We start from the raw sequence: 25,149 nt of genomic DNA, 5'->3' as shown, positions 1-25,149 counted from the left end.
CTTGGGCAGACCATCCAGCCCAACCCTCACATATTATAGATGAGAAAGCTGAGGCCCGGAGAGCAGTTGTCATATGCCATGATGTTGGCCCCACAGAGTTTCTTTCTATTTCCATTTGGCCCTCCCTAGAAGATACCATATTCATGTATTTTTTTTTCTTTATAGGGAACATGGGAGAAAAGAGCTGTACAAAAAATCAGAGATAATAACAACACATATCCAGAGCTAGAAGGGACACTAAAGGTATCTAGTCCCTTCTTTCGTTTTACAGATAAAGAAACTGAGACTCAGGAAGGTTAGGTGACTTGTCTAAGAAAAGTCACACCAGGAGTAAGTGCCAGGGGTGGGATTTGAACCAGTGTCCTTTTACTCCAAAAGCAAATGCCCTTTCCTCCATATTATGCCACCTCTAAGCCAAAAAGTACATCTGTCTACCTCAGTTTCCTCAAATGTAAAATGAAGATAATAATAGCATCTACCTCCCATGGTTGTTATAAGGATCAAATGAGATGCTTATAGAGCATTTAGCTGGCACACAGTAGGTGCTTAATAAACACTCATTCGCCCCTCCCTTTCCCAAGAGCGTTGCTGTAGACAAACTTTACAACGTGCCATTTATGTGCCCCAATCTCATGTGAAGCATTCTGAAATGCAAAGTCTTCACAGTTCATTTGTTTAAAGTAGTCATGTATTAAGGACCAAGCCCTATGCCAGCTCTTCCTGACTGTGCCAACCCCCATCAACTTTCAAATGTTTAATTCCTCTGCTTAGTGGGCACAGAAAATGAATAGGAGAAAGAAAACAAACAGAAACACACTCGCCAACTCTACCCCGTGAAGGGGATGATGGAAAGAACCCTCGGTGGGAAATCAGACACGTGCTTTAATCCCGTTCTGATGCTGACCAGCTGAGGGACCTTGGGGGATGGGGGTGGGGTTAGACTAGATCATCTCTAAAATGCCTGCTAGTTGGAGGAATCTGTGATTAGAACTCACCTCTCTTACACTCATTCATTTGTGAATTATCTAGGAAGGTTCAGCAGTTAAATTACGAGAGTTTCTGCTCTAAAATAACCTTATTTTTCTATTTTCTTCTTTTTTTTTTTGGAGGGGGGAAGGCAGGGCAATTGGGGTTAAGCAATTTGCCCAAGGTCACACAGCTAGTAAGTGTGTCAAGTGTCTGAGTTTCCTGACTCCAGGGCTGGTGCTCTACTCACTGAGCCACCTAGCTGCCCCCTTATTTTTCTCACTGAGGCAGCAGTGGATAGAGCCCTGGGCCCGGAGCCAAAAAGACTTGTATTCCCATCCAGTCTCAGACACTTACTAGATGTGTGGCCCTGGGCAAGTCACTTAATAATTGTCTGCCTCAGTTTCCTCATCTGTAAAACAGGGATAATAGCAACCCCTTCCTGCCAGGGTTGTCGTGAGGCTCAAAGGAGATATTATCTGTAAAACTCTTGGTTTACAGAAGTAGCACCTTAGTAGGCATTTAATAAATGTTGGTCCTTTCCTTTCCACCCACCCCGCCCCCAACTCCTCTTCATTATTACTCTAAGATTTTGAATTTAATAGAGCATAGTTCTTTCCAAAAACCAGGAGAGCTTAACAGTCTTAGATTTCTAGTCATCTGAAGGAAATCTGTCCCTTCTACCTTATAAGATTTTTGTCTCTTTAAACCACTTTCCTCCTCATTCCCAGCTTGAATATTGGATTTATGCCTTGTGACCGTACAAAGGTGTTCCTGCCTGGGGCACATGAAATAAGCCCAGTGATTGCATAGTTCAGTCGGACCCAAAGAGAACTATTTGTGCCAGAGATTTTTGGCTCCAATCTGTGATTTCATTACTGAAGGGGGACACTCCTCATGTGCAAACTCCCTCCACAGGTAGAGATAGATGTGTTTGTAAAGTTAGTTTCAGAGGGTTGTCTGGGGCCATTGAGAATTTGAATGACTCACCTAGCTAGAGTCATATGATTACTGTGTGTAAGGGCCAGATGTCCTAACTACAGAGGCAGGCCCTCTAGGTCTGCAGCCCATAAGCCACTTGCCTCTCAGAGTTATATCAGAAGTATACTCCAAACCAGGGCAAAGAATGGTCACTGCTATTGGAAAATTGACAAATCATGCAGGTCCCTGAAAATTTAATGAGTTAGTCTTGAAGGCTTCAGCATCCGCCTTGCCAAAACTGGCTTAGAGGAGATCTGATAATTAAGACAGAAGACATATGAAAAAGCAGACCTGCTGAGTATTATGTGGAGGAATGAGAGTACAGGCTTATTCCAGCTGCTAAACCTCTTAAAGTCTATTACATTAATCTGATATTGAAGAAAGTAGCCAAGCAAATGGGGGAAAAGTATTTTGAAGGTACCACTGAAAGGCCTAGCAGGCCCGTGAGATATATAGGCCATTAGACCAGTCCAATATGGCACTTCTTTTATCTTTATTCAGTTATTAGAGGGTAGTTAGGAATATCTTGGAGGTATATTTCTAATCACCATTTATTAAATGCCTACTAAGGTGCTACTTCTGGTATATCCTTTCACAAAACAAAGGATCTTTTTTTTCTTTTTAGTTAAAATCAACAATCATTCTCCAGTTTATTTGGTCCACATGCCAAGTTTCACATATTGGTTTTTCTTAAAGCAGGATTTACCTATGTGGGCAATGCAACCTAGTGGCTAGGAGACCACCTTTGTAATCGGAAAGACCTGGGAGGAAGTTGTGCCTCTGACACCTACTGTCTTTGTGACCACAGGCAAGTCAGCGTTCCTAGTCAACTCTCTAAGGCCATATAAATTACACTCAAGTTGGTGATCTGCTTTGGTGGAGGGAGTCTCTACACCAGGAGTTCCCCCACATCAAGGAAATCACAGGTTTGAAGCTCCGCATTCCCCAAAAGGATTCTTAGTTAGTAAAGATAGATTGTATTCTTCCCTAACAAAGCATCACTCAAGTATTAATCTACTTACCTAGGCAAAAAAGATCTTGCTCTGCATTCTTCTTCACACTATGTATTGTCCGATGCCCATTTTCTTCTATGGATGTGATATGCTTAGACATAGCTCCAGCCTCCTCCACTGTGTGTCCTGGGTCACTGCCATTCAAAGAACCAAAACCAAGCCTTGACTGTCCTTCCAGTCTTCTCTGAATTTTCTCTTCTTCTGTCTCCTCCCCAGAATCCGTGCTCTTGGAACTGAGACGTCTAATTCGAGAGACAGAATCAACTTCCTTCATTCTCATTAGCCGGTCCACAGCTGTTTTGGTAGGAGGGCTGACTAATTTCTCTTGTATAGTTTCAATCACCTTGGAGGTGCTTCTGAATTTCTTTTCTGAGCCCATCCCAGCAGAGTTTCTTTCCAGATAATGAAACAAAGTTGACTTGTAGAATTGGTTTGTCCTGAGGTCCTTTTGACCATGGAGCTTGGAAGGGGATTTGGGCTCAGGTTCAGGGACCAAAGTGTTGGTGGGGTCATCTCCATCCACATCTGGGTTCAGTTCAGAATCTTGGGGAATTATATGTGTCTTCAAATGTGTGTCTCTCTCCCCGACAAAGAGAGGGCTTTGGGTCCATCCACACTTTCTCCTGCTATCAAAAGCACGTTTTGATGATGTGAGGTCAGGGTCATTTGGTTGCACCAAATTGCATGATGTTTCTGTTGCTGACAAATCAGCCTTGGGAACATTTTGAGCAGGACTGGGAGGAAGGTTTGGCTCCCTTTCCTTGTTACCACAGATGAGGGACTCCATGGCTACTTCTATGCCCAGAATCCGGGCAGCCCTTGTTTGAAGGGGTTCATTAGGAGGGATTTCTATTGCACCTGGTTTTTCTAAAATGTCATCTAACTTATTGGCACTATGCTCTGGACCTGTATCAAGCCCCACAAACTTTACTTCTGGATCAGACAGATCTTGGTTTTTGTTCACTAAAGAAATGTGTACTCCTGACTCCCTCTCTTCATCCTCATTACCCCTGGGATGAATCATTTGGTTCGGTGGAACAGAATTTAATACATCGCTATATTGCCTGTTTTCTTGGGGTTCTCTTATGTCAGCTGAGTAGCTCAAGGGGTTGGGAATTGTCTTCAGCAAACCACTCGACATCATTCTTTTCACAGGGCCTGGGCTGATGGCCAATTCGTTTATTTTAGTCTCAGTTTCCTGGTTTCTTGTTTCCGGAATTGCACTTTCATTGGTGGGCTTGACAGATTCACCTTTGCTATCTCTTCTCTGGAAAGGTATGTGTGATTGAGGATAGTCATATATGAAGTCAGATGTCAGCTCCAAACTCTTAACTCTTCCTGATTTAAATACGGGAACCTCCGGTATTGCTGTCCTTGGCTGTAGCCCAACTCTTACTTCCTGGCTGGGTTCATCAGGCTTATAATGCTTTAGTAAAGCATCAGCATCACCAACTGTATCAGCACCATCTCCCTGCATCTGCTGCTCACTTTCTGCAACTTCTCCATCAATGCTGCTGCTGCTGCTGCTGCTGCCTTCTTCCTGTTCTTGAAGCTCCTTGTTAAAACTTTCTAACTGACTTATTACATCCCAGGGACGACGGCTAACTGGTTTTAAGAGAAACTGACCGAAGAGTTCTTTACTGTTGCATGGGGCACTTGCCTCACCCTTCACAATTTGACCTTTGATGACTGGCTTAACGTCCCTCTCGTTTACATCGGCGGAGGCCCCGTAAGGCTGGCTTTGGCCTGCATTTGATGCAGGCCCCTGAATAGTGGATGAAGCAGTCCTTGAGAAAGCACTACTGCTGGATGGACTGAAGTACATCTGACCTTTCAGATTCCCAGTATTGGGCCTCAACTTCCAGTCCCTAGGAGGTGATGCTGTTGGCTTCAGGGCTTCAGAGGCAGACAGGTCTGATAATTGTGGAGTGGGGTCTGATACTTTCGGAACTGGCAGTTCATTGTGTTGGCTCTCCATCTTTTTAGCAGGAAGAAACTGGGAGGTTTGGGATTCTTGGGTGACAGTGGTCTGCGTTTGCTGGTCTCTGTACTGGTCACCTGGCCAAGAGCCAGAATATTTGAGCTCCCTGTGTTTTGTGGGGTGGCTGAATCTGAGGTCATTTGTTTGTTTGTACTGCTTTGGCCCTCCCGGTCCTTGTTTTTGTAGCTCAGTTTTACTGGCCATGTTTCCTGTAAGTGCTTGTAGCTCCAGGTCTGTGGAAGACATGCTCAAGAGACTTTGTTCTTGCAAAGCCCCTCTCTTATCACTGCCGTTCTTTTTATCAGCATTCTGTTTTAAATCATTGTTATTCCTATCTGTATCTGGCAGATGTGGCTCTGATTTAACTGGGACAGAAACCAAGCAAAATACAGTCTCGTTCACTTTTTTCTTTGAACTTTTCTTGGTCTGAATCCCAGTTTGAAATGTTTTGAGCTTAGTTATGGTTTCACAGGTACTCTCCCACTGTGGGATTTGGGAAGAAACCCTCCCTTCAGCACACTGCTGACGGCTGCTTTCCTTATCAGGCTGCTGCTCGATTAAAACACAATTGTCTCTTTGGTCAGGCAAGGCACAGATTTCTCTGTCTGGGGAGGGTGCTGCCGGGAGCCACCCAAGGCTAGGTTCATAAATGGCAGGATCTCTCTCACTTTTGGTTGCCAGGACCTGGCTTTCGGGATGAAAAAAGGCACCATCATCTTGTGCTTGAACCCGAGCTGGTCCTTGGAAACCAGAGGGACCTGTGGTATATAGATTTTCAAGGAATTTGGTTTCCTGGTTGAAGTCCTGATGATGGGCCATTTTGATGTGTCGGATTCGTGGGTCGCTGAAGGGAATATACTGAACCGAGCTGTCACGAGCATCCATGTGCTGGGGGTGTCCGGGAAGACCACGGGGGGGACACACACTTGCACCATATTGATTCCCAGACCTGTAGGAGCTAGGTGAAGAATAATGGCCAGCAATGGCCTTCTCCATCAGCTGCTGCTGCTGTTGCTGCTGCTGTGTGTGATCACCATACTGGAAATGAGGCACTTCGTTTAAGAAATGTGGATTTGTGTTCTGGTGGGGTGGTGACCTGTAAGATGGTGGTGGGACGTACATGGGAGGCTCCAAATTTGGGTCTGGATTATAAGGGTCCTGCCTGGGCTCATTAGTTTTGGGCAGAAAAGAAATACAGTCTTTCTGGTAGTTATCCTGATACCTGCTGGTTTCTACTCCACCCCGAGTTTGCCGGTGGAGTTCATAAGATGGAGGTTTTAGGGGTCTCCCATACTTGGGCTTTTGTAAAGGAATATAGGGGTATCCCTTTTCAGGGTTTCTTAGGTACTCCAAGTTTGACGTACTATTTGTAGGATAAAATAGCATTTTGGCATCCCCTTGAAAATGGTAATCATTTATTAGAATGGGCATTTCCACACATCTTAGGGTGTCGGGGGAAAGAACTCTAGGCAATGATTGGGACTTTCCCTTGTTTTGGGAGTTAAATGTATTGTCTCCTTTAGTGAATGAGTACAGATCTTGCAGCAGCTTCTCCCCATCTCCATCAGACATCTGCCTCCCCAGTCTCCTAGGCTGGTTCCAGCTCTCAAAATTTGCGTTCTGCCACTTGGGATCTCCAGATACTTTCCAGCTGTCTTCTAAAACCGCTCTCCTCATTGTATTTTCCAACCTCGATCCTACTTCCAACTGACCCTCTCTCACATTTCGGCTCATACCGTGCGGCTCTGCCATTCTGGGAGTTTCAAGGTTACCCCTGTCTGTATAATCCAGCAGTACACTGAAGTCTTGTCCTTTTCTTCTCCAGTAGGCAAGATCTGGATTAGGCTGGGAAGACCACGCTAATGGTGGCTGGTTACGAAACCTACAAAGAACAAACACACATGTCATATTAAAAAACAATATATAAAAAAATGTGTTCTTTCTTTGCCTTCTGAACTTCCAGAAGTTAAACTCTCCTCTATTCCAAATGAATTTCCATTTCCCTTTTGTTATTTACTCCCACTCAGATGGCACTTTGCTAAAACTTTTTGGAAAGACCGGATAGCTCATGCTTACTAGGATGGTGATTTGTTTTAATCTCCAGCTATTTAGAGACTAGAATAGCTGCTGTTTTCTTTAGCCTGTGAAGAGGCAAAGGCGCAAGCCCATTGCTTACTATACTATAGCTTACTTACTATATATTACTTACTATTACTATAGCTAAATCAAGATAGAGCACAGGAAAGCTTATTCCAATCACTTAAGCATTTAAGCTTGGTAGTATTGGTAATGTTGGTGAGCTAGCAGGTGAAGGCGAGGCAGAAAAGTCAGGACAGCCATGGCCATTATCTGAAGATTCAATGTTTAGTGAGACAGGTTGGCAACCAGGCAAATGATGATCATCACTGAGGTGATTCCTGTGTCATCCCTCCTCATCTGATACTGCCCTCATTTTCTCCTCCCCTCTAAGCATATGAAAACCCCTTGCAGAAACATTTATCTCTTACATCAGGTCACTGGATTTCCGCACTTTGAACAATAGGCTTTTGGCACTAGAGCTTGGGCCTAACATTTGGTTTATACTTGTTCCCTTCATGATATGGATCCTAACTTCCTCTACCATGAGGAAAACCTTTCCTCCTCCAAGATGTCCCTTGGGTAGCTCATAGTATAAGAAAAATAGCAAGCACGGCGATGGGTCAAGATGGCAGCAGGAAGGATGTGATTTTAGGTTGCCTAAAGAAGAGACTTGACCTAGAGATCTGCCAAGAGGAAATGTGGACAGTTCTTTTTCATGGGACTCTGTGTCTGATGAGGAGATTCTAGATGCCACACAAAATTTTCTCCTAGGTTGTAATTTGCCAAATGGCTCTCCTTATTCTAAGGCAATCACCACCACCACTATAAAAAAAAAAAGTTCCTGAAAAAGCTCTCTGTTAGATGCAGCATAAAAATGTTAAGAGACAGTATATTAGGGTCCAGAGACTAGGGTTTTATTAGCTAATAAAAATTCAGCTATCTGGAAAGCTGAGGAGAAAAAGCATTCCAGTAAGTGAATAGTTAAGCAGAAAACTGGTTCAATTCTTGTTGTAAAATGCTTTCTAAGATAAATTACTCCTCTTTCCAGCACAGTATCCTGAAGGTTATTTGAGAACTTGTAGTGCCTCGGGGTCTTACTTCAGAATATCAAATCTTATTGTCTAAATCTGTAGTTAGAGGAATAAGAGACAGAAATGAATGTGTATTCCTAGGGATTTACCCAAGAAGTTATTTTTTTTTTTGGCACAAATCCCTGATACAAACTGCTTTGTAGTGATTTGACTCCTTTCTCCTAAAAGTTGAAATCAGCTAAAAAAAAAAAAAAGTTCTAGAGTACTAAATCTGTTAGTTGGGTTCTGCAAGACTGAATTACATAGAAATTAAATGCATTTCAATAGAAGCATTCTGTTAAATAGCTACTTTAAGAAAAGATATCAGTGTCAAGCACTGAAAAAAAGGAGACTAATTTGCTTGAAATCCTGTTTTAGATAAAATACTTCACTGATGAACCAGAATTGGTTCTGAAGAGAGGGTTGGGTATTGGCAGGGCAAAGAAAACCACAACTTCACATAACAATCCCCAAAGGTATACCGGCACCATCAAATCCTCCTGAGTCCATGAGGTTGGCTGTACTGATTGGCTGATGGATGGCTGATGCATAAGTCATCTCTGATGCTGGCCCTACTGGCTCAGAGAACATACACACTGTTCACCATCCAAGACCACCCAACAGCACCTCAAAGCTTTACGACTTTGCTCTCCAAGAGTCCACTGGAACATCCTCCACTGCCTCCAGGAAGGTCAGGCTGAGGAGTGTAGGAGCTGAAATATTTTTAAATCCCTGGGGTCGGCTGGTTATCAGAAATTAAATTCTGCAGAACCCTGTACTTGGCAATGGTTTAACTCAAAATACATAAACTTTGTAAGACACTGAAATTGTCAGAGGTCCAATTAAAAAGTCTTCAAGATAAATCGGTTAGAAGTCCACGGTACATCCCTTGGGCCTGAAGAACATACAGGTCAACTCTGTGCTTAAGCTGCCATATGAACAGTGTTCTGCAGAACACAGAGAACAAGAGAACACTAGCTGCTAATGGCTAATATAGGGCAAATTTTCACTAGTATGCAAAAGTCCTAGCAAAGATCCTTGCTTCTTAAGAATCTATAAGCATTATGCAGTTAGGAAAGTGATAGTTTCTCATTCAAAGACCAATTGCTATAAACAGTAAAGATTTTTTTTTCATTTAAGCTTAGCATATAGAAGTGTAAACTTGTCCCCACTTTCAATCATTGTGCGATGGGACAAGATGGGTTAGTCTCATGGCAAGATCAAGGGATATCTCATGGACAGCCCATGAGCCCCACTAGCATTCTCTCACAATATCAACAGGCTATGAGGAAGGCCTCAAAGACTTAGGATAGAACTCCTTACCCTAGTAAACCTGTGGGAAGATAGAGACAGAAACCCCCAAAGGAAGCACAACTATGGATGGGTTGTAATCTGCATCATTAACGAGATTACAGCTCCCTTGGAATCTGGACCTATTCTTCACTTAAGCCTGACTCTCTTGATAGTATGGAGAAGACCCCAGCTTGTTAGAGTGCATCAGAGAGCGGATTCCATCAAGGGGAAAAGGCTTGAGTACCAGAGGAGCAGCTAGATGGCGCCATAGTGCATAGAGCACTGGCATGGAGTCAGGAAGACTCAGCTTCCTGAGTTCTAATCCAACCTCAGACACTTATTAGCTGTGTGACCCTAGGCAAGTCATTTAACCTTGTTTGCCTCAGTTTCCTCATCTGTAAAATGACCCGGAGAAGGAAATGACAAACCACTCCAGCATCTCTGCCAAGAAAACACCAAATGGGGTCACTAGGAGTCAGACATGACAGAAAAATGAAGAACACCCACCACCAGAGAAGCAACACAGCTAAGTTTGGAGAGAGTTCATCATCAGGTTGGCCAGAGAATGATGACTTTTTTCTAGCCACAGAAGCTTTCAAAGACCACCTTTGAAGTAATTGAGGACTTAATAATCTGTGCAGGGGTTAGTGTAGTGTGCCTACATAGAAGAAATCATAGATCCTTGTAATATTGATAAATTCACTCATATACACAGCATAGTGTTCCAAATATGCAATAAACTTATCTCATAACCTTCAAGTCAGATATTAACTCAACTAACATTGGATACCAGCTAGGTGAAGAAAGTAATAACTAAATTGTAAGGTGGGAAGAGAGATAGTCCCTACCTGAGGGGCTAAAAACAATCTAACAGAAGCACCTGACTTTTCACTGGTGCTGGTCATGTATAGCAGGCATTGCATTCCATCCCTGTGTGTCTCTATTCCAAACTACCTCTCCCTAGCTCTTACCTAGAACTCCTGTAAGACAAATATTCACCTAAATAATCCATTACAAGGAAGCTGATTCTCTTGGGGAAGGATACCATGAGGCATTTCCAAACCAGATATGAACTGTCAGGAAACAACATAGAGTCTCGGATTTGGAGTCAGAGGACATGAGTTCCCATCCCAGCTCGATCATTTACTACTTCTGTCTCCTTAAGCAATATGCTTCACCACTTTAGGCCTCAGTTTCTCCAGTTGTCAAATGAAAGTTTTGGACTAGATGACCTCTGAGGTCGTCTCTAGCTCTAAAACTGTGATTTTGTAATTTCTATATTATGGAAAGTTTTGAATCAATCATGTTGCTCTATCTGGGCAAGATTAAGATGATTTAAACCCACTGCTAGAGTACGAAGATCTGGGCTTATAAGTGCCATGTTTTTCATGGAATAGAATCTGGCATGTTAATGCTTCTTCCCTTCATAGAACACTTTGAGAAGTGGGTTGCCATGGATTTTCTTTCAAACTATTGTTGATAACCATTTCAGATGTTTTGACCTCCCCTAAAAGGGGGATGGGGTGAGAAATAAGAGAGGGATGGTGAAACTGGCCACCACTGAAGCAGATCAGAGGCACAGCAAGCTCAGGGAAAAGCTGTCAAATCATGGCAGCAATCTGAAGATGTGGGAGGCAGTGGGGAATAGGCGGCCAGCCTCAGAGTCAGGATTTGAGTGCAACCTCAGACACACAAGTGACCATGGGGAAATCACTGAATTGCTGCAGCTATAAGTTACAGAGACATAGATCTGTAGATGGAATTCTCACACTAATTAAATCATGGGTCCAGATGAGATATCCTTTCGTTACCATCTATCCCCTCCCCCTACCAAAAAACTAAAATCTGAACAGATAAAGAATACCTTAGAAGCTGGCCAAGGCACAGACTACATTCTATAGACAAACTACTTTATCAGGTTAACTGTATTGGTAATTAAGGAGGGCTTTTAGCACTTATTCAATCAAGTACCCTTGAAGAGTTTGGCTTTTGTTTGCTTGATCAAATTAGGAGTCCTTGATGACCTCCTTGCCTCACGGGAAAGCCTGGCTTACATGGGTTGGAGTGACACATTTGTGACATCAGAGACTTTTAGACCATGCTTTTAGGTCACGTGGGTGAGTTGCATGTGTGACTCACCTTTGACCCTGAACAAGATATATAAACCCAGAGATTGGCATTCTCCCTTGAGGTTCTCACTCCTCTGGAGGAGTGCTGGTGCAGGACTCTGGGCTGCCACTCTAAGAGCCTCCCGGCTCACCCAGATGTTGATGGTTTCTTGGTAACCATGAACTGTATTTGGTCTGTTTGTAATGTATCTTTGTAATTTGTTTGTATTTGCTTTGAAGTTCGGGGTGCTGGCTTTTCCCCCTGAACTAAGTGAATGATATTTGTATGTTGGACTGAAATAGGATTGTTAACCCCCTAACACTACTTTCCGTAGTAAAACAGATCAAAGAACCTGTGCTGACAACATTTTTTGTGTTGGGCTTGTGTTGGTCTTTCACCCCTACAGCAGCTGCTAGCTTAATTGTTGCAAAAGTAATCTGGATTTTATGGGACTAAGATCTCAATATGGGTCAATAGTACAACATGGTAGCTAAGGAAGCAAATGTAATCTTGGGCTGCATTAGATGAACATGATGTGAAAAAGAGAGGTGTAACTAGAGTATTACCTTTGGTTCTGTGGAGATTTGGAACAGGTATCAGTAAGTTATAGAGCATCCATGAGAGGGGAAATCAGGATGGTGGAGGAGCTTGAACTGAATCAATGGAAGTTACTGAGAACATTTAGCCTGCCAAAAAGAAGACAGCTGCTGTATCTGACATACATTCTAAACTGCTGTGCTACCTATGAAATCTAAAAAGAGCTCCATAATGATTTCTAGTATTTTTATGTAAGGAAGTGAGATCCTGTTTTTCTTTCAAAGAAAAATCAGCCAAAAGAAACTCAATATTGCAGTAAAAGTAGATGAATGCTAGAATGGCAGGAGGAATCTAAGAGAAAGGAAGGGAAAAGATAAGGAAATCCAATGGAATTCATAGTCCAAATAAAATGGGTCCAGGGAAGAGTCTACGTAAAGATTTATTGAGTGGGAACTGATCAGTTGCTATGGATATTTTATACATTGAATGAATAAATGATAAAGCATTTATTAATCATTCACCATGTGCCAAGCACCGTACTGAGTGCTAAGGATACAAAAACAACAAAGTAGGATAGTACCTACCCTTGAGGACCTCACATTTTAAGTGGGGAGGACAACAGATAAAAGGACCTTGAAGGGGATGCTACACATGTGTCGCATGGTTTAGAAAGAGCCAGGAAGTGAGTGGAGACCTAATTCCAGGAAAGATAAGGAAAAGCTCATCTATCCCTAGGACTGTTTCAAAGGCAGAGTCTGGTGGTCTGGTGAGAAGGGGATGAAGGTGATGTCTGGAATGCAGGCAGCATGGTTTGGAAATGCAATTCATTTATTCAGATGTGGGATTGGTGGAAGTTATGTGTTTAAAAGACTGAGTGGAAGGGACACAAGCAGAGAAGAAGCCTGCTAAGAAGATTGATTCATCCACCGAAGGCACAATTTCTGAAAATCTTTAAGAAAGATAGGGAATGAATTTTGACAACTAAGAATACCCGAAAATCAGTGTAAAATAATAGATAATACACAGGCCAGGGAATTTTTAAAAAATCTAAGCATGTATTAAGCATTATTTCTAGATGACTGACATCTTTAAAAACCAAGGAAAATTAGCAAACCTAAGAACTGAACATTTTAAAATCAATTGTGAAAGAAATCAGGACAAATAGAAAATAGGTACTAATGCATAGAGGTTGCATGTGAATGCCTTTCGAAAGAGAACATGCACACTGAGGAACAAAAATGGAAAGAGGATTGGGGTGGGAGTAGGGTACTAATGCTAGAAATCACCATTAAGAAAGTATCATTCCAATGAAGTACTGGGAAAATGAAAACACCCCAAAGCAATAAGTTGTCACAAACAATAGGTATCTAATACTACGTTGAAATAAGCTTATAAAGGTGACTGAAGGGAGAAACTGGGGGAAAAATTATACAATACACATTTATTAAGTGCCTGTTACATACCAAGTTTTGTGTTAGGCATTGAGGAATCAAAGACAACAGGAAGTAGTTTCTGTCCTCAGGGACTTACTTCTACCAGGAGCAGATTAGGTTGGCCTGGGGATGAGGACCCTTGGACTGAATCTGTTTCAAAGGCCCTGGAGGGCCCCCACCCCTGGGTTGGGCTCTTGTACCCTCAAAGTGTTTGCCTTTTGACTATGATCTAACTTCCACACCAAGTCTTATAAGTTAGAAAGAAAAAAGTGCCACAGAACTTCCTGTCATCATTTAAATCTTATATTATTATGTAGTGATATCCATGGGACTGCTTACCTCAGTGGCAAATTAAGTGCTAAAGAAGCCTTTGGTCCATAGATTTTATTTCCAGGAAGGCAGTTGGCTCTGCCCAGAGAATATACATGCCTAAATACCTCTGATTAATAACTTAAGTCCTGCAAAAGCATACAGTATTTTTTACAAATAGGGTACTCATTATTTATCTCTTAAAGCCTATATTATATGTACAATATTTGTGAAAAAAAGACTCTGAAGGAAGTCCAGTTAGATCCATATATTAGGTTCAGAACCTATACTCAAATTCATGATTTTGACAGCTGCCTTTTCCTTGTGAGGCACAGAAATAAAGACAGTAAGGAAAACCCAAAACAACCATTCTCCTGTATGAAAAAGTGCCTTTAAGTACGTGACTTTATGTACGCGACATTTTTTGTGAATTAGCTTGTAAATTCCTAAAGTATGTGTGGGGGGAGAAAGGGTACATTTTATTGTGGATTGTCTCGTAGTTACTAAATATGAACTTCTGGGGCAATTCTTCATTTCAGTTCACAGACATTTAATGGATTATTTTCAAATTGTAGGCAGAACATAAAGACATAAGCCTTCAAGGAACTTTTTGTTGTTCAGTCGTTTTTCAGTCATGTCCCACTCTTCGTGAACCGATTTGGGGTTTCCTTGGCAGAGGTACTGGAGTGATTTACCATTTCCTTCTCTAGCTCATTTTACAGATGAAGAAATGGAGGCAAACAGGGTTAAATGACTTGCCCAGGGTCTCCTTAGCTAGTAAGTGTCTGAGACCAGATTTGAATTCAGGAAAACGAGTCTTCCTGACTTCAGGCCTAGTGCTCTATCCACCCTGGTTCAAATCTCATCTCTGTCACTTAGTGGATTTAACCTTGGGCCAGTCATTTAATCTCTGTGGACCTCAGTTTGCTCATCTATAAAATGGGAAAATTAGAACAGAGAGCCTCTAAAATACCTCCCCCCACCCCAATCTATGATCCTATGAGCTTTAAAATGTGGTATAAGGTACAATATAATAGCAAAGGAGAGATCCGATCAAAGTGTGATGTTCAGAGAGTAAGACTGCTTTCAGCTAGGGAAATTAGGGAAGGCTTCATGGAGGAGGTCACAGCCCCTAGTCTGGGGTCTTATTAAGCAGTGGGTACTGTTCCCCACAATCTTGCACACTTGCACAGTGAGGCTGCTCCACCATATATTTTCTGAGCTGATGAACATAGTCAACGTGGTGCTAGGCTCTATAGAGAACACAGAGCTCTAAGATATAGGAAGAGACCTCAAGGCATATACACATCAATTTGAGCAGACATAAAATAAACAATAAAAACAATGTGTAATTAAGAGCTTAATTATGTTGTATGAACTGAAGCAGGTTTTGAACTCAGATCTTCCTGACTCCAACTCAGCATTCTACCACCTACCAGTATCTATGAATTCAAAAGAGCCAGGACTCGAACCCATGTCTCCAGATTTTAAGTCCAGTGCCATATTAGACTGCAGCTACAAATTGTAGTGAACACACCTCAATGGCCAGTCACAATATCTAGGCACCAGGACTCCTGTTCATTGACAAGTCTACTTGGAAGTACCATAAATAAGAGCAAAACCAGAAAGTTCTGTTGTCAGAAAGCATTGGGCAGATTGTTGATGAAGACTAGTTTTGGTATGAATTGGGGTATGAATTTTATAAGAAATTTAATCAGTGGAAAAATAGACCAAATTACCAAATAGACAGAGGATACTGAATTGGTATTTAACACATGAACAAAAATGAGGCAATAATTCTAATAGCTGAGAGATGGGCCCAAATAATATCAAGGTAGGATCTGGCTCAAAAAGTCTAGAACCAACCAATATACTTAGAATAAAGCCATCTTACTCATACTCCCTTCCTTCCTTCCTTCCTTCCTCCCTCCCTCCTTCCTTCCTTCCTCCCTCTTGTCTTTCCTTTCTTTCTTTCTTTCTTTCTTCCTTCCTTCCTTCCTTTCTCCCTCTCTTCCTTCCTCCCTCCCTCCTTTCCTTCCTCACTCCCTTCCTTCCCTTCCTTCCTTCCTTCCTTCTTTCCCACAACTCACTACCCATGATGCGGAACAAATCACTCAATCTTTCTGGACCACAGACTTCACATCTGCAAAATGCCTGACTTCTGAGGTCCCTTCCAGGTCTGCATCTATGACCCTATGATCCTCACTACAACTGTATGAGTCCAGTTCTGTGGGCATTACCTCCATTTTATAGGTGAAGACAATCAGGATCTTAAGGATTAAGTAAATCACTTCTGGCCACACAAACTCCTTAGCGTCAGAGGCTGATTTTTCACCCACGCCTATCCTGACTTCAGGACTTTATCCAGGACATCATGAGCTAATTACATAAAATGGAAAGGTGAAAATCAACCAAGTGCCTGCCACTGCCACGGTAGGCCTGCGAAGGCTTTCTGGAGGAGACGGCGTTTCCATTTGAACTTTACAAGACTGACATTTTAGGCACAGGAAATAGCATTAGCAAAGACCACCCTGTGTGGCATGGCATGTACAGGGGATGGCCAGTAACTGCCCAGAGCAAAGAGTGTATAGATGAGAATAACAGGGGACAAGAGCACCTAGCACATAGTAATACAAACAAAAAGAAAGAAAGACCCTTTCCTCAGGGAACTTACATTCTAATGGGGAAAACAATACACAAAAGCAAACTGAGAAAGGAGGAGAAGGGGAAGAAGGCACATGGAGCTTGGTACCAGATTGGATAGAGCTTCACATACCAAAAGACTTTGAACTTGACTCAGTAATTGATAGGGAACCACTGAAGGAATTCTGAATAGAAAAGCACCATGACCAGATAAACAAGATTTCTGGCAATGGTGTGAAGGACAGATTGAAGTAAGAGGAAATTATAGGCAGAATGTAGGGGGGTTGGGAGGCTATTCAAATCATCCAGGGAAGTGAGAGCCTATACTAGAATGGTAACCATAAAAATGAGAGAGGAAGTTGGGAACAAATGCTATTACAGAGGCATATTCAATAGCATCTGGTAATTGATTGGCTGGGCCAGCTAAGTGACTCAGTAGATAGAGAGTGCTGGCCCTGGAGCCAGGAGGACCTCAGTTCAAATCTGAGCTCAGACACTTTCTAGCTATGTGACCCTGGACAAGTCACTAAACTCCTATTTGCCTTGGTTTTTCATCTGTAAAATGGGGACACATTGCAAAAGGAAATAGCAAAACACTCCAGTATCTTTGTCAAGAAAATATAGTGATGGACACAACTGAACAACCCAACAACCACAGTTGATTAGCTAGAGAAGTAAAGAAGGAAGAATGAGTGAAAGGTGGTGATATTGACAGAAATAGCGATGTTGGGCACAGGAGCAGATGTGGGGGGAAAGGTCTCCTTGAGGAAGCTTCAGCTTTTACTTTATTTGCTAGTTGGTGTATTTTTTAAAAAGGCAATCAAATTCATTGTTGTTATTGATGCAAAGGACTGACCAACTTTACACAGTATGTGGAACATGTTAGAGCTAAAAAGGAATGAATTTGTTGGAAAATATATGTGAAACTGGAATTGGGTTAGGCAGGGATTGGGATTCTCTGAGTGCTACTAATGGAAAGCCAATCTCTATGGATGCTGAAAACAGATTGAGTCTGTTATAGATGAGGAGGAGTTGGAGAGAGAAAGGAAAATGAGGAGGGAGGAGAGAAGGGGCAGAATTTAAGTTTCTTGGGGCAGCTAGGTGGTGCAGTGAGTAGAGCATTGGCCCTGAAGTCAGGAGGACCTGAGTTCAAATCCAGCCTCAGACACTTGACACAGTTACTAGCTGTGTGACCTTGGGCAAGTCACTTAACTCCAATTGCCCTGCCCTTCCCCCCCAAAAAAAAGAATTTAAGCTTCTTGAGGGCAGGGACTCTGGGTTTTTGCCTCTCTATCTCCAAGTTCCTGGCACACAGTAGGGGATTACTGTTTATTTAATTGGGTTAAATTAGCACACAGGCTAGAAAAGGAGAATGAGCAAAGAAAGAGGCACATACATGCAGAAGGAGTGTGGCAGAAGACCACCACCAATTCTTTTGGGTGTCACTCAGTGGCACCAGCATCAAAGATTTCATGCCTTTGATTTGTTTCTGAGAAAGGTCTCTTTAGGAAAATCTTTAGAACTCTCTCTCCATGGGACATTCAAAACCTTTAACAACCATAAAAAAACAAGTCTTTAACAAATGCCAATGAGAGATAAGAAAAACCTCCCTATCTCTGACCCCTGCTACACTTGGCACTTTCTATTATCCACTCATTTCCCTGGTTGATGTAGCAATGAACTTGATAAAGCCCATCTCCCCTCCTTTTGAAGAAGCAGCTTTCTGAGAAGGCTAAGTACCAGTATCCTCATCTAGCCTGTATACAGCGAGGCTCTGCAAAGATGTAATCTGCTATTTCTGTCTAGAGTCCAGACTGTATTTACATACTTCTGAGATGTAAGGTCCTAGAATCCAGCTGGGAGGGGGAAGTTCATGCTTCAGAGATATGTTTTCTCAGAATAGAACTCCCATGTTACCTCCAAGGGTCATCACTGAGCAAACAAAGGAAGGCTTCAAACATTCCTTCCATCATTCAGGGGGTTCCTCAGACTGGCTGAACTCTTAACTGTGCAACCACTGATTACGGGTCAGAGGGAGGACCCCAAAGCCACAGTTATGGATTGCCTGATGAACTCTTGGACTCTTGTGGAACAGACAGAGAAGAGAAGAAGGGCAAATGTGGAAAACTAGGGCAATTTACCGATCACTAATTACCCACTTGAGGGTCTCCTGGGTCTCAAACTGCTGCAGAAGCTCAGAATCAATGGAAAGTATCCCAGGCTACAGGAGTTGTATTTCACAGCTGATACTCATCCCATCACAACCCATGACACAACTGAAGAGCAAAGGTGACATTTTTGAACCCTACTATCTTTCCAAGGGAAAGGGGATCTGACATAAAAGGGAGATTAGTGTCAGCTGGAGTGTTGGGAAAGTCTATCACAATTCAGCTTTTTAATATAATGTCATTTTCTGGGTCTTAATCAAAAGGACTTAGATACAGGAGTGGGGAACCTGCATCCTCGAGGCCACATGTGACCTTCTTGTTCCTCGGGTGCAGCCTTTTGACTGAGTCCAAGTTTTACAGAACAAATCCTTTTATGAAGGGGATTTGTTCTGTGAAGTTCGCATTCAAGCAAAGGGCCCACACTTGAAGACCTAGAAGGCCTTGAGGCCACAGGTTCCCCACCCCTGAATTTACAATAATTCACAAGCATGTAGCATTTTAACACATGCAAAGAGTTTGCCTCACAGTTCTGTAAGGTTGGCAATGCAAATATCACCTCCTTGATGAGGATGGGGAAATCAAGGTTTAATTTGTCTAGAGAAACAAAGTAAGTGCCAGGGCAAGGAGTTAATGCCGAGTCAGTCAATCAACAAGCATTTATTAGTCTCCAAACTTTGAGAGAATATTAAAACCAGTCCTCTTTCTACTATATCGAACTGCCCCTAATGAGGTAACACTACCATCCCATGACACAGTCTCTCATTTTATGCCCCAAAGGGTGGAACTCTAAAAGGAAGAAGATATACCTGCCATTGTAAAAACAAACAAATATTTAGTTTACCAAAATAAAGCAGGAAGTTTAGACTCTTTTTCCTCTGCACCCATTCACATAGCTGGGGCTATTTCAAATGTGGCAATGATGCTGAGGAAAAGGGGGTGTCTTAAGGAAATGGATTTTCCCGTGTGTTTATTGGAAATGAGCACCCTACACTTACCTGGGTAAAATACTTTAAACTTGTATCCTAAACAGTTTAAACTCCAGGTGAAAGGAGAGAATCACAAGTGTCTCATTTAGTGGAAAGGGAACGTTTGTGAGAACACTGAAGGAAGACCAGAGAGCGTAACATAAATGTCACAAACTGATTGTTATTATGGGCTAGATGGTTGTTTGTTGGAGATGTAAGACAAAGCTTTAGGGCAGCTGGAAGGGAGATGGCTAGACTAAACGGTCCTTTTGATGTTCCCTAGATCTGGTTTTCACACCCTGATCAACCTTGCCAAAGAAGTCACCTCAGTAATTCCTACAACACTGACCCAGTTTTATCCAAGTGAAAAGTAATTCCACAACCAGCAGCTCCTCTCCATACTGAAGCTGTGACCAAGTCCATATGGGTCATGGTTTTGAATGCTGGTGAAGTCCATTCCTCAGAGCACTAAATCATGCTGCCTCCTCTTGGGTCAGCTCCTCATTGGACATTCCTCTGGAACCACCCTGGGCTCTGATCAGTAAGTTTTTGCCATATTTTGCCCAGAACCAGGCCTCCACATCACTTCCCAACCATCTCTATACCCTCCGGCTACCATATATTGCCATTTTCTAGCTCCCTTTTAATGTGTCATTTCCCCCTGTTAGAATATATTCTCTTTGAGGACATGGACCATCTTGCTTGTTTGTATTTGTATCTAGAGTTTAATTAATTCTCTCCCTGTCTCTTTATCTCTTTCTCTCTCCCTAGCCCTCCTCCCTCTTTGGGTTTTAAATGTCCAAATGTCTCATTTTTGAAAGTATCCAAGCACAGTGCATAGAGTGCCAGACCTGGAGTTAGGAAGACCTGAATTCAAACCCGGCCTCAGAAACTTACTAGCTGACCCTGGGAAAGTCACTTAACCCTGTTTGCCTCAGTTTCCTCATCTGTAAAATGGGCTGGAGAAGGAAATGGCAAATAGGTACAGCATCTTTGCCAAGAAAACCCAAAATGCGGTCATGAAGAATCGGAAACGACTTTAAATGACTGAACAACAACAAAAAAGGACCTGCTATTAAGGAAGAGGCAAGGTGGTGTGTTGAAAGGGCAATGGACTGAAAGTGCAAGTCCCTAGCTCAGTCCCTTATTGTATGGCCCTGGCCAAGTCACTTACCTTCTCTCTATCTCCCTATCCCAGTTTCCTCACTTGTAACAAGAGCTGACAGCTAACATTTATATAGTACTTTAAGGCTTGCAAAACATTTTTATGTTGTTACATCATTTGGTCCATACAACAACCTGTGCAGTTATTATTTCCCATTTTACATATGGGGAAACTGAGGCTTAGAAAAGTTATGTTACTTGCTCAGGTTCACAAAGTTAATTAAGTATCCGAGGCAGGATTTAATTCTAGTCTTCAAGATTTTAAGTCCAGGGTTCTGCTACACCCTATTGGGCTGGGTTGTAAGGGAACCTCTTTATATGCCATAAAACACTATATAAATGTGTGCAGCTCCTCCTCCTCCTTTTCCTCCTCCTTCTCCTCCTCCTTTCTCCTCCTCTTTCTTTGACTAAAGTAGTAGTATTATTATCCTTGTTATTTCAGTAACCCATGAAACAGATTAAAATTTTTTATTACTAGAATTGAGTATGGGAGCTGGGGAGGAACCAGACCACCATGGCAGCATCAGCGGGGAGAGGAGCTCCAGCCCTAACCTTCTGACAGCTCCTTGAAAATCTGCCTTGTGAGTGAAGAAAAGCATCTCAGTTTAGGGGGTTTGAGGGTGAGGGAGGAAGGTGGTGGGATGTCTGCATCAGCAAATGTGTTCTGAAGCAGAACAGCCCAAGAAATCCATATTTCTCTCTGTGGAGGGGTCAAGACAACAGTTTCTAATACTGAAGGCACGAAATGAAATTAGTTACAAAAACAAATCACGTTTGTTGATTTGACACCAAAACAGATGTTAAATTTGAATCTTTTTTCTTTCTGAAAGCCAGTCTAAGCAGGACATGATTTTAAAGAAACACAAACAAGTCTCTCAAAATGAAGTTTTCTATGTGCAGTAGCCCTGTCTGGAGGGTGTGCTTGGCTCACTGATCTTCTGCAGGCCTCCCAAGATGAGGGTCCCCAAACCACTGTATCACAGGAGAGGGAAGCCTCTAATCAGCTACAATTCTTACTGGGGACACAGAAGTGCAGACGATGGTTAATTACAAGTTACAGTAGTGACGAACCAACAAAAATCTTTACCAGAATTCCTGCAGGGGGTTTTTGGGGTTGGGGGGGCGGGAGAAACGTTATTATAGCATGAAAAAAAGGCAGGGCTTCCGCAAATGAAACCTCCCATGGAAAAGATCACAGAGCTGGGAGTCAGGACAGCTGGGTTTGAAGCATACACTTTGTACTTCTTGGCAAACTCTCCCTCAGTTTCCCCATCTATAAAATAGAGATAATAACTCCCAGGGTTGTTGTGAGGACCAAAAGAGAGAATAATTATGAAGTGCTTAGCATAGTGCCTGGCACATAGTAGGTGCCCTATGCTAGCTATTTTCATTAGCTGCTATTGTAGCTTAAGTTTCTTCATCTTTCTGGCCTTCAAGTTCCTACACACTATAAAATGAAAGTTCCCTTCCATCTCTAGTGACTATATGATTCCTGTTGTTGTTTTTGTTGTTGTTCAGTTATGTCTGACTCTTTGTCACTCCATTTGAGGTTTTCTTGGCAAAATACTAGCGCGGTTTGCCATTTCCTTCTCCAGTTCATTTTACAGATGAGAAAACTGAGGCAAACAGGCTTAAGTGACTTGCCCAGGGTCACACAGCTAGTAAGTGTCTGAGGCCAGATTTGAACTCAGGAAGATGAGTCTTCCTGACTTTGGGGCAGCACTGTATGCACTACACCACTTAGCTGCCCTGATATGGTTCTAGGAACCTATAGAGTTCTACTGTTCTAAGTTATGGTAACGTTTCCTCTAATAATAAAATTTCAGCTCAAATACATGAACAAAACCCTGTATACTTGATAGCAATCTAAACTAATTTTAATATTCAAGTAGTTAAAATTAATATAGTTATATTATATTCAAATAATTATAACGAATAGCATTCCAAACACACAATTCAACGTCCACCCAGATCTGTGCCAAACTAGCAGAGGTTATGAAACTCTCTGTTGTTATCCTTTCCTCAGCTACTAGTCCCTCCTTGGACGGCAGGGAACCCAATATCACTCAACACCCTCCATTACATACTGGTTTGTTGTCGATAATGATATGGCACACTGAGAAATCAAAGGATCATAGAATCTCAAAGTAAGAAGTGATCTTAGAAATGATTTAATCCAACCCCTATTGAAACAAGAATGTCCTTCCCAACCTGCCTTTGCTTGAAGACCTCCACTTGGGTCTACCAACTGCTCCTGATGGAGCTTATTCTATTTTGGGGTAATTCTAATTCTTATAATGTTTTTCCTTATATAAAAATTCTATCTGCCACCCTGATGTTTATCAACTGTTCATAGTTAGAAAATTGAAGTTAGAAAATTCTAAAGCCCAAAAGAGTAAATCAAATCCCTCTTCCATTTGATAATCAATCACCAAGTATTTATTAGGTACCTACTGTGTGCCAGGCTCTGGACATGTGACTCTCACGTAATCCCTTAAATCTTCTTTGCCTCAGGATAGTCATTCCCCATTTCTTTCTATGACTCTCATATGGCACGAGCTCAAGCCCTGTCACCATTTACAATGCCTTCCTCTAGACACTGCCGGTTGTCAACATAACGTCTTAAAATGAGGCGCACAGAACTGAACACCATACTCCACATGTGATCTGACCTGGACAGAGCAAAGAGGGACTATCACCTCCCTAACCAGAGAAGATATGCCTTTCTTCAAGCAGCCCAAGATTGAATTCAATTTCCTGGTTGCCACATCATACTGTTGATACATACTAGAGTTACAGGTCATGAAAACTAGAATTCCTCTTATAGAAGGTTGTTCAGTTGAAGGAGGAAGTGCTACAAATAGATCAGATCAACAATTTCATGGGTGTGAGGAACTCCTTGTGTAAAAACTTCCTTTACCAATGCAGAGCCATCACCTTGCTCCAATTTACAATTTTGGAAAATTGTCCAGAGCACAGAGAGGGGAAGGGATTTAATGTGCTTATTATTACCTAGCTGAGATGTGTCAGAGGTTGGACCTGAGGGTAGATCTTTCTGATTCCAAGGTTAGACCTTTGCCCTCTAAGCCACACTGCCTCTCAAGGATTCCCATGATATCTTTCCCAATAGTATGCTTTTCTCTAGGCTGCTCATGACTCTGAAAAGACAATAGCCAATTTCATCACCACTTTCTCAGCCCTCCTGTCATGGTTATCAACAACAATTTAAGAAAATCAATAGTAATCAACTTCCCCAAATGGTTTGTGAAGGTGGAGAGCTATTAACATGCCAAGTTCTATTCAACTTCAACTAGACTTTAATGCAAGGGAGCAAAGGTGCTCATAAATAGCTTTACAGAAATTCTCAGTCACCAGCCCTGGGGATCAACAAATACTAAGAATAATCTAAAAACATTTCATCATGCCCTTGCTAATCAATATTCTTCTTCACAATGGTTCCTCTCCAGACTGGCCCCAATGGTACCTATAACACCCTTTCCACTTCCATTCCTTCTTCCTTCCTCTCACCTGAAAAACATGACACTTCTATGATTGTAAAATCATAGCAGTGGGTTAACAGGCTAGCATTCATTTCACCCAGATAAAGCAACCACCAGAATAACCTGACTTATTAAAAATATTTCCTAATCTAGAAATTATTAACATACGGTTTGGGATTCTCTTATGGGATCTTTCCCCGAAAGAATTAACCTCCTTCCCCTCCAGTCTTCGTACACCTTACTCCCTTCCACATAATCTATTACCTGATGACTAGCCCTGTTGTTGTTCCTCACAATACAATACAATGGATCTCTTGACTCCAAGCATTTTTTCTAGCTATCCCCCAAGCTTGGAATTCTCTCCCTCTTCATCTCTGCTTCCTGGCTTCCTTTAAGCCTCCACCCAAATACTACAATTCTACAAAAAGCATTTTCTGGTGCCCCTTCATGGTAGTGTCTTCACTCTGAAATTATTTCCAATTTATCCTGTCTAGATCTAGTTTGTACACAGTTGTGTGCATGTTGTCTGTCCCATTAGACTGTAAGCTCCCTGAGGGCGAGGAAGGTTTTCACCTTCCTTTATATTCCTGGTATTTACCCAAATGCTTGGCATATAGTAACAGATGCTTAATAAATTCTTGGGGACTTGATTCATGTTTCATCAAGGTATATATTGATTTGCCTTACTGGCTACTTGCTCCACTCTCACCCCTGTGACAGACCTTTCCTCACAACCTTCTTAGTTGTCTTGGTCTGGAAAATTGTTTCACCCCATCCTTTTGTGGGTTCTGCCACTCCAAAATTTGTTTTGAGGCATAACTCAAAGTTATTGGGAGGGGAATTTGAGAAAGAGCTCATGCAAATCCCTGCCTTTTCTCTGCCATCTTCCTTCCCAGGCCATTTTGGTAAGAGCTGGGAAATGGAGCCCAGAAGCAGAG

General features: G+C 42.1%; 1 protein-coding gene across 3 annotated transcripts in view; it reads right to left on the bottom strand.

Annotated features, from left to right (window-relative positions):
* Positions 1-25,149, bottom strand: part of JCAD (junctional cadherin 5 associated) — a 76,827-nt gene that overhangs the window by 8,393 nt on the left and 43,285 nt on the right. For all 3 annotated transcript variants that reach the window (XM_036761673.1, XM_036761671.1, XM_036761674.1), the window contains one exon: positions 2,970-6,823. In XM_036761673.1, coding sequence (XP_036617568.1) covers positions 2,970-6,823 — 3,854 coding nt within the window. The remainder of the gene's footprint in view (positions 1-2,969; positions 6,824-25,149) is intronic.

Source organism: Trichosurus vulpecula, chromosome 5 (assembly GCF_011100635.1).
Source record: "Trichosurus vulpecula isolate mTriVul1 chromosome 5, mTriVul1.pri, whole genome shotgun sequence".
NCBI lineage: Eukaryota > Metazoa > Chordata > Mammalia > Diprotodontia > Phalangeridae > Trichosurus > Trichosurus vulpecula.
The sequence above is the reverse complement of the archived record's forward strand: the minus strand, read 5'-3'. Positions and strand labels throughout refer to the sequence as shown.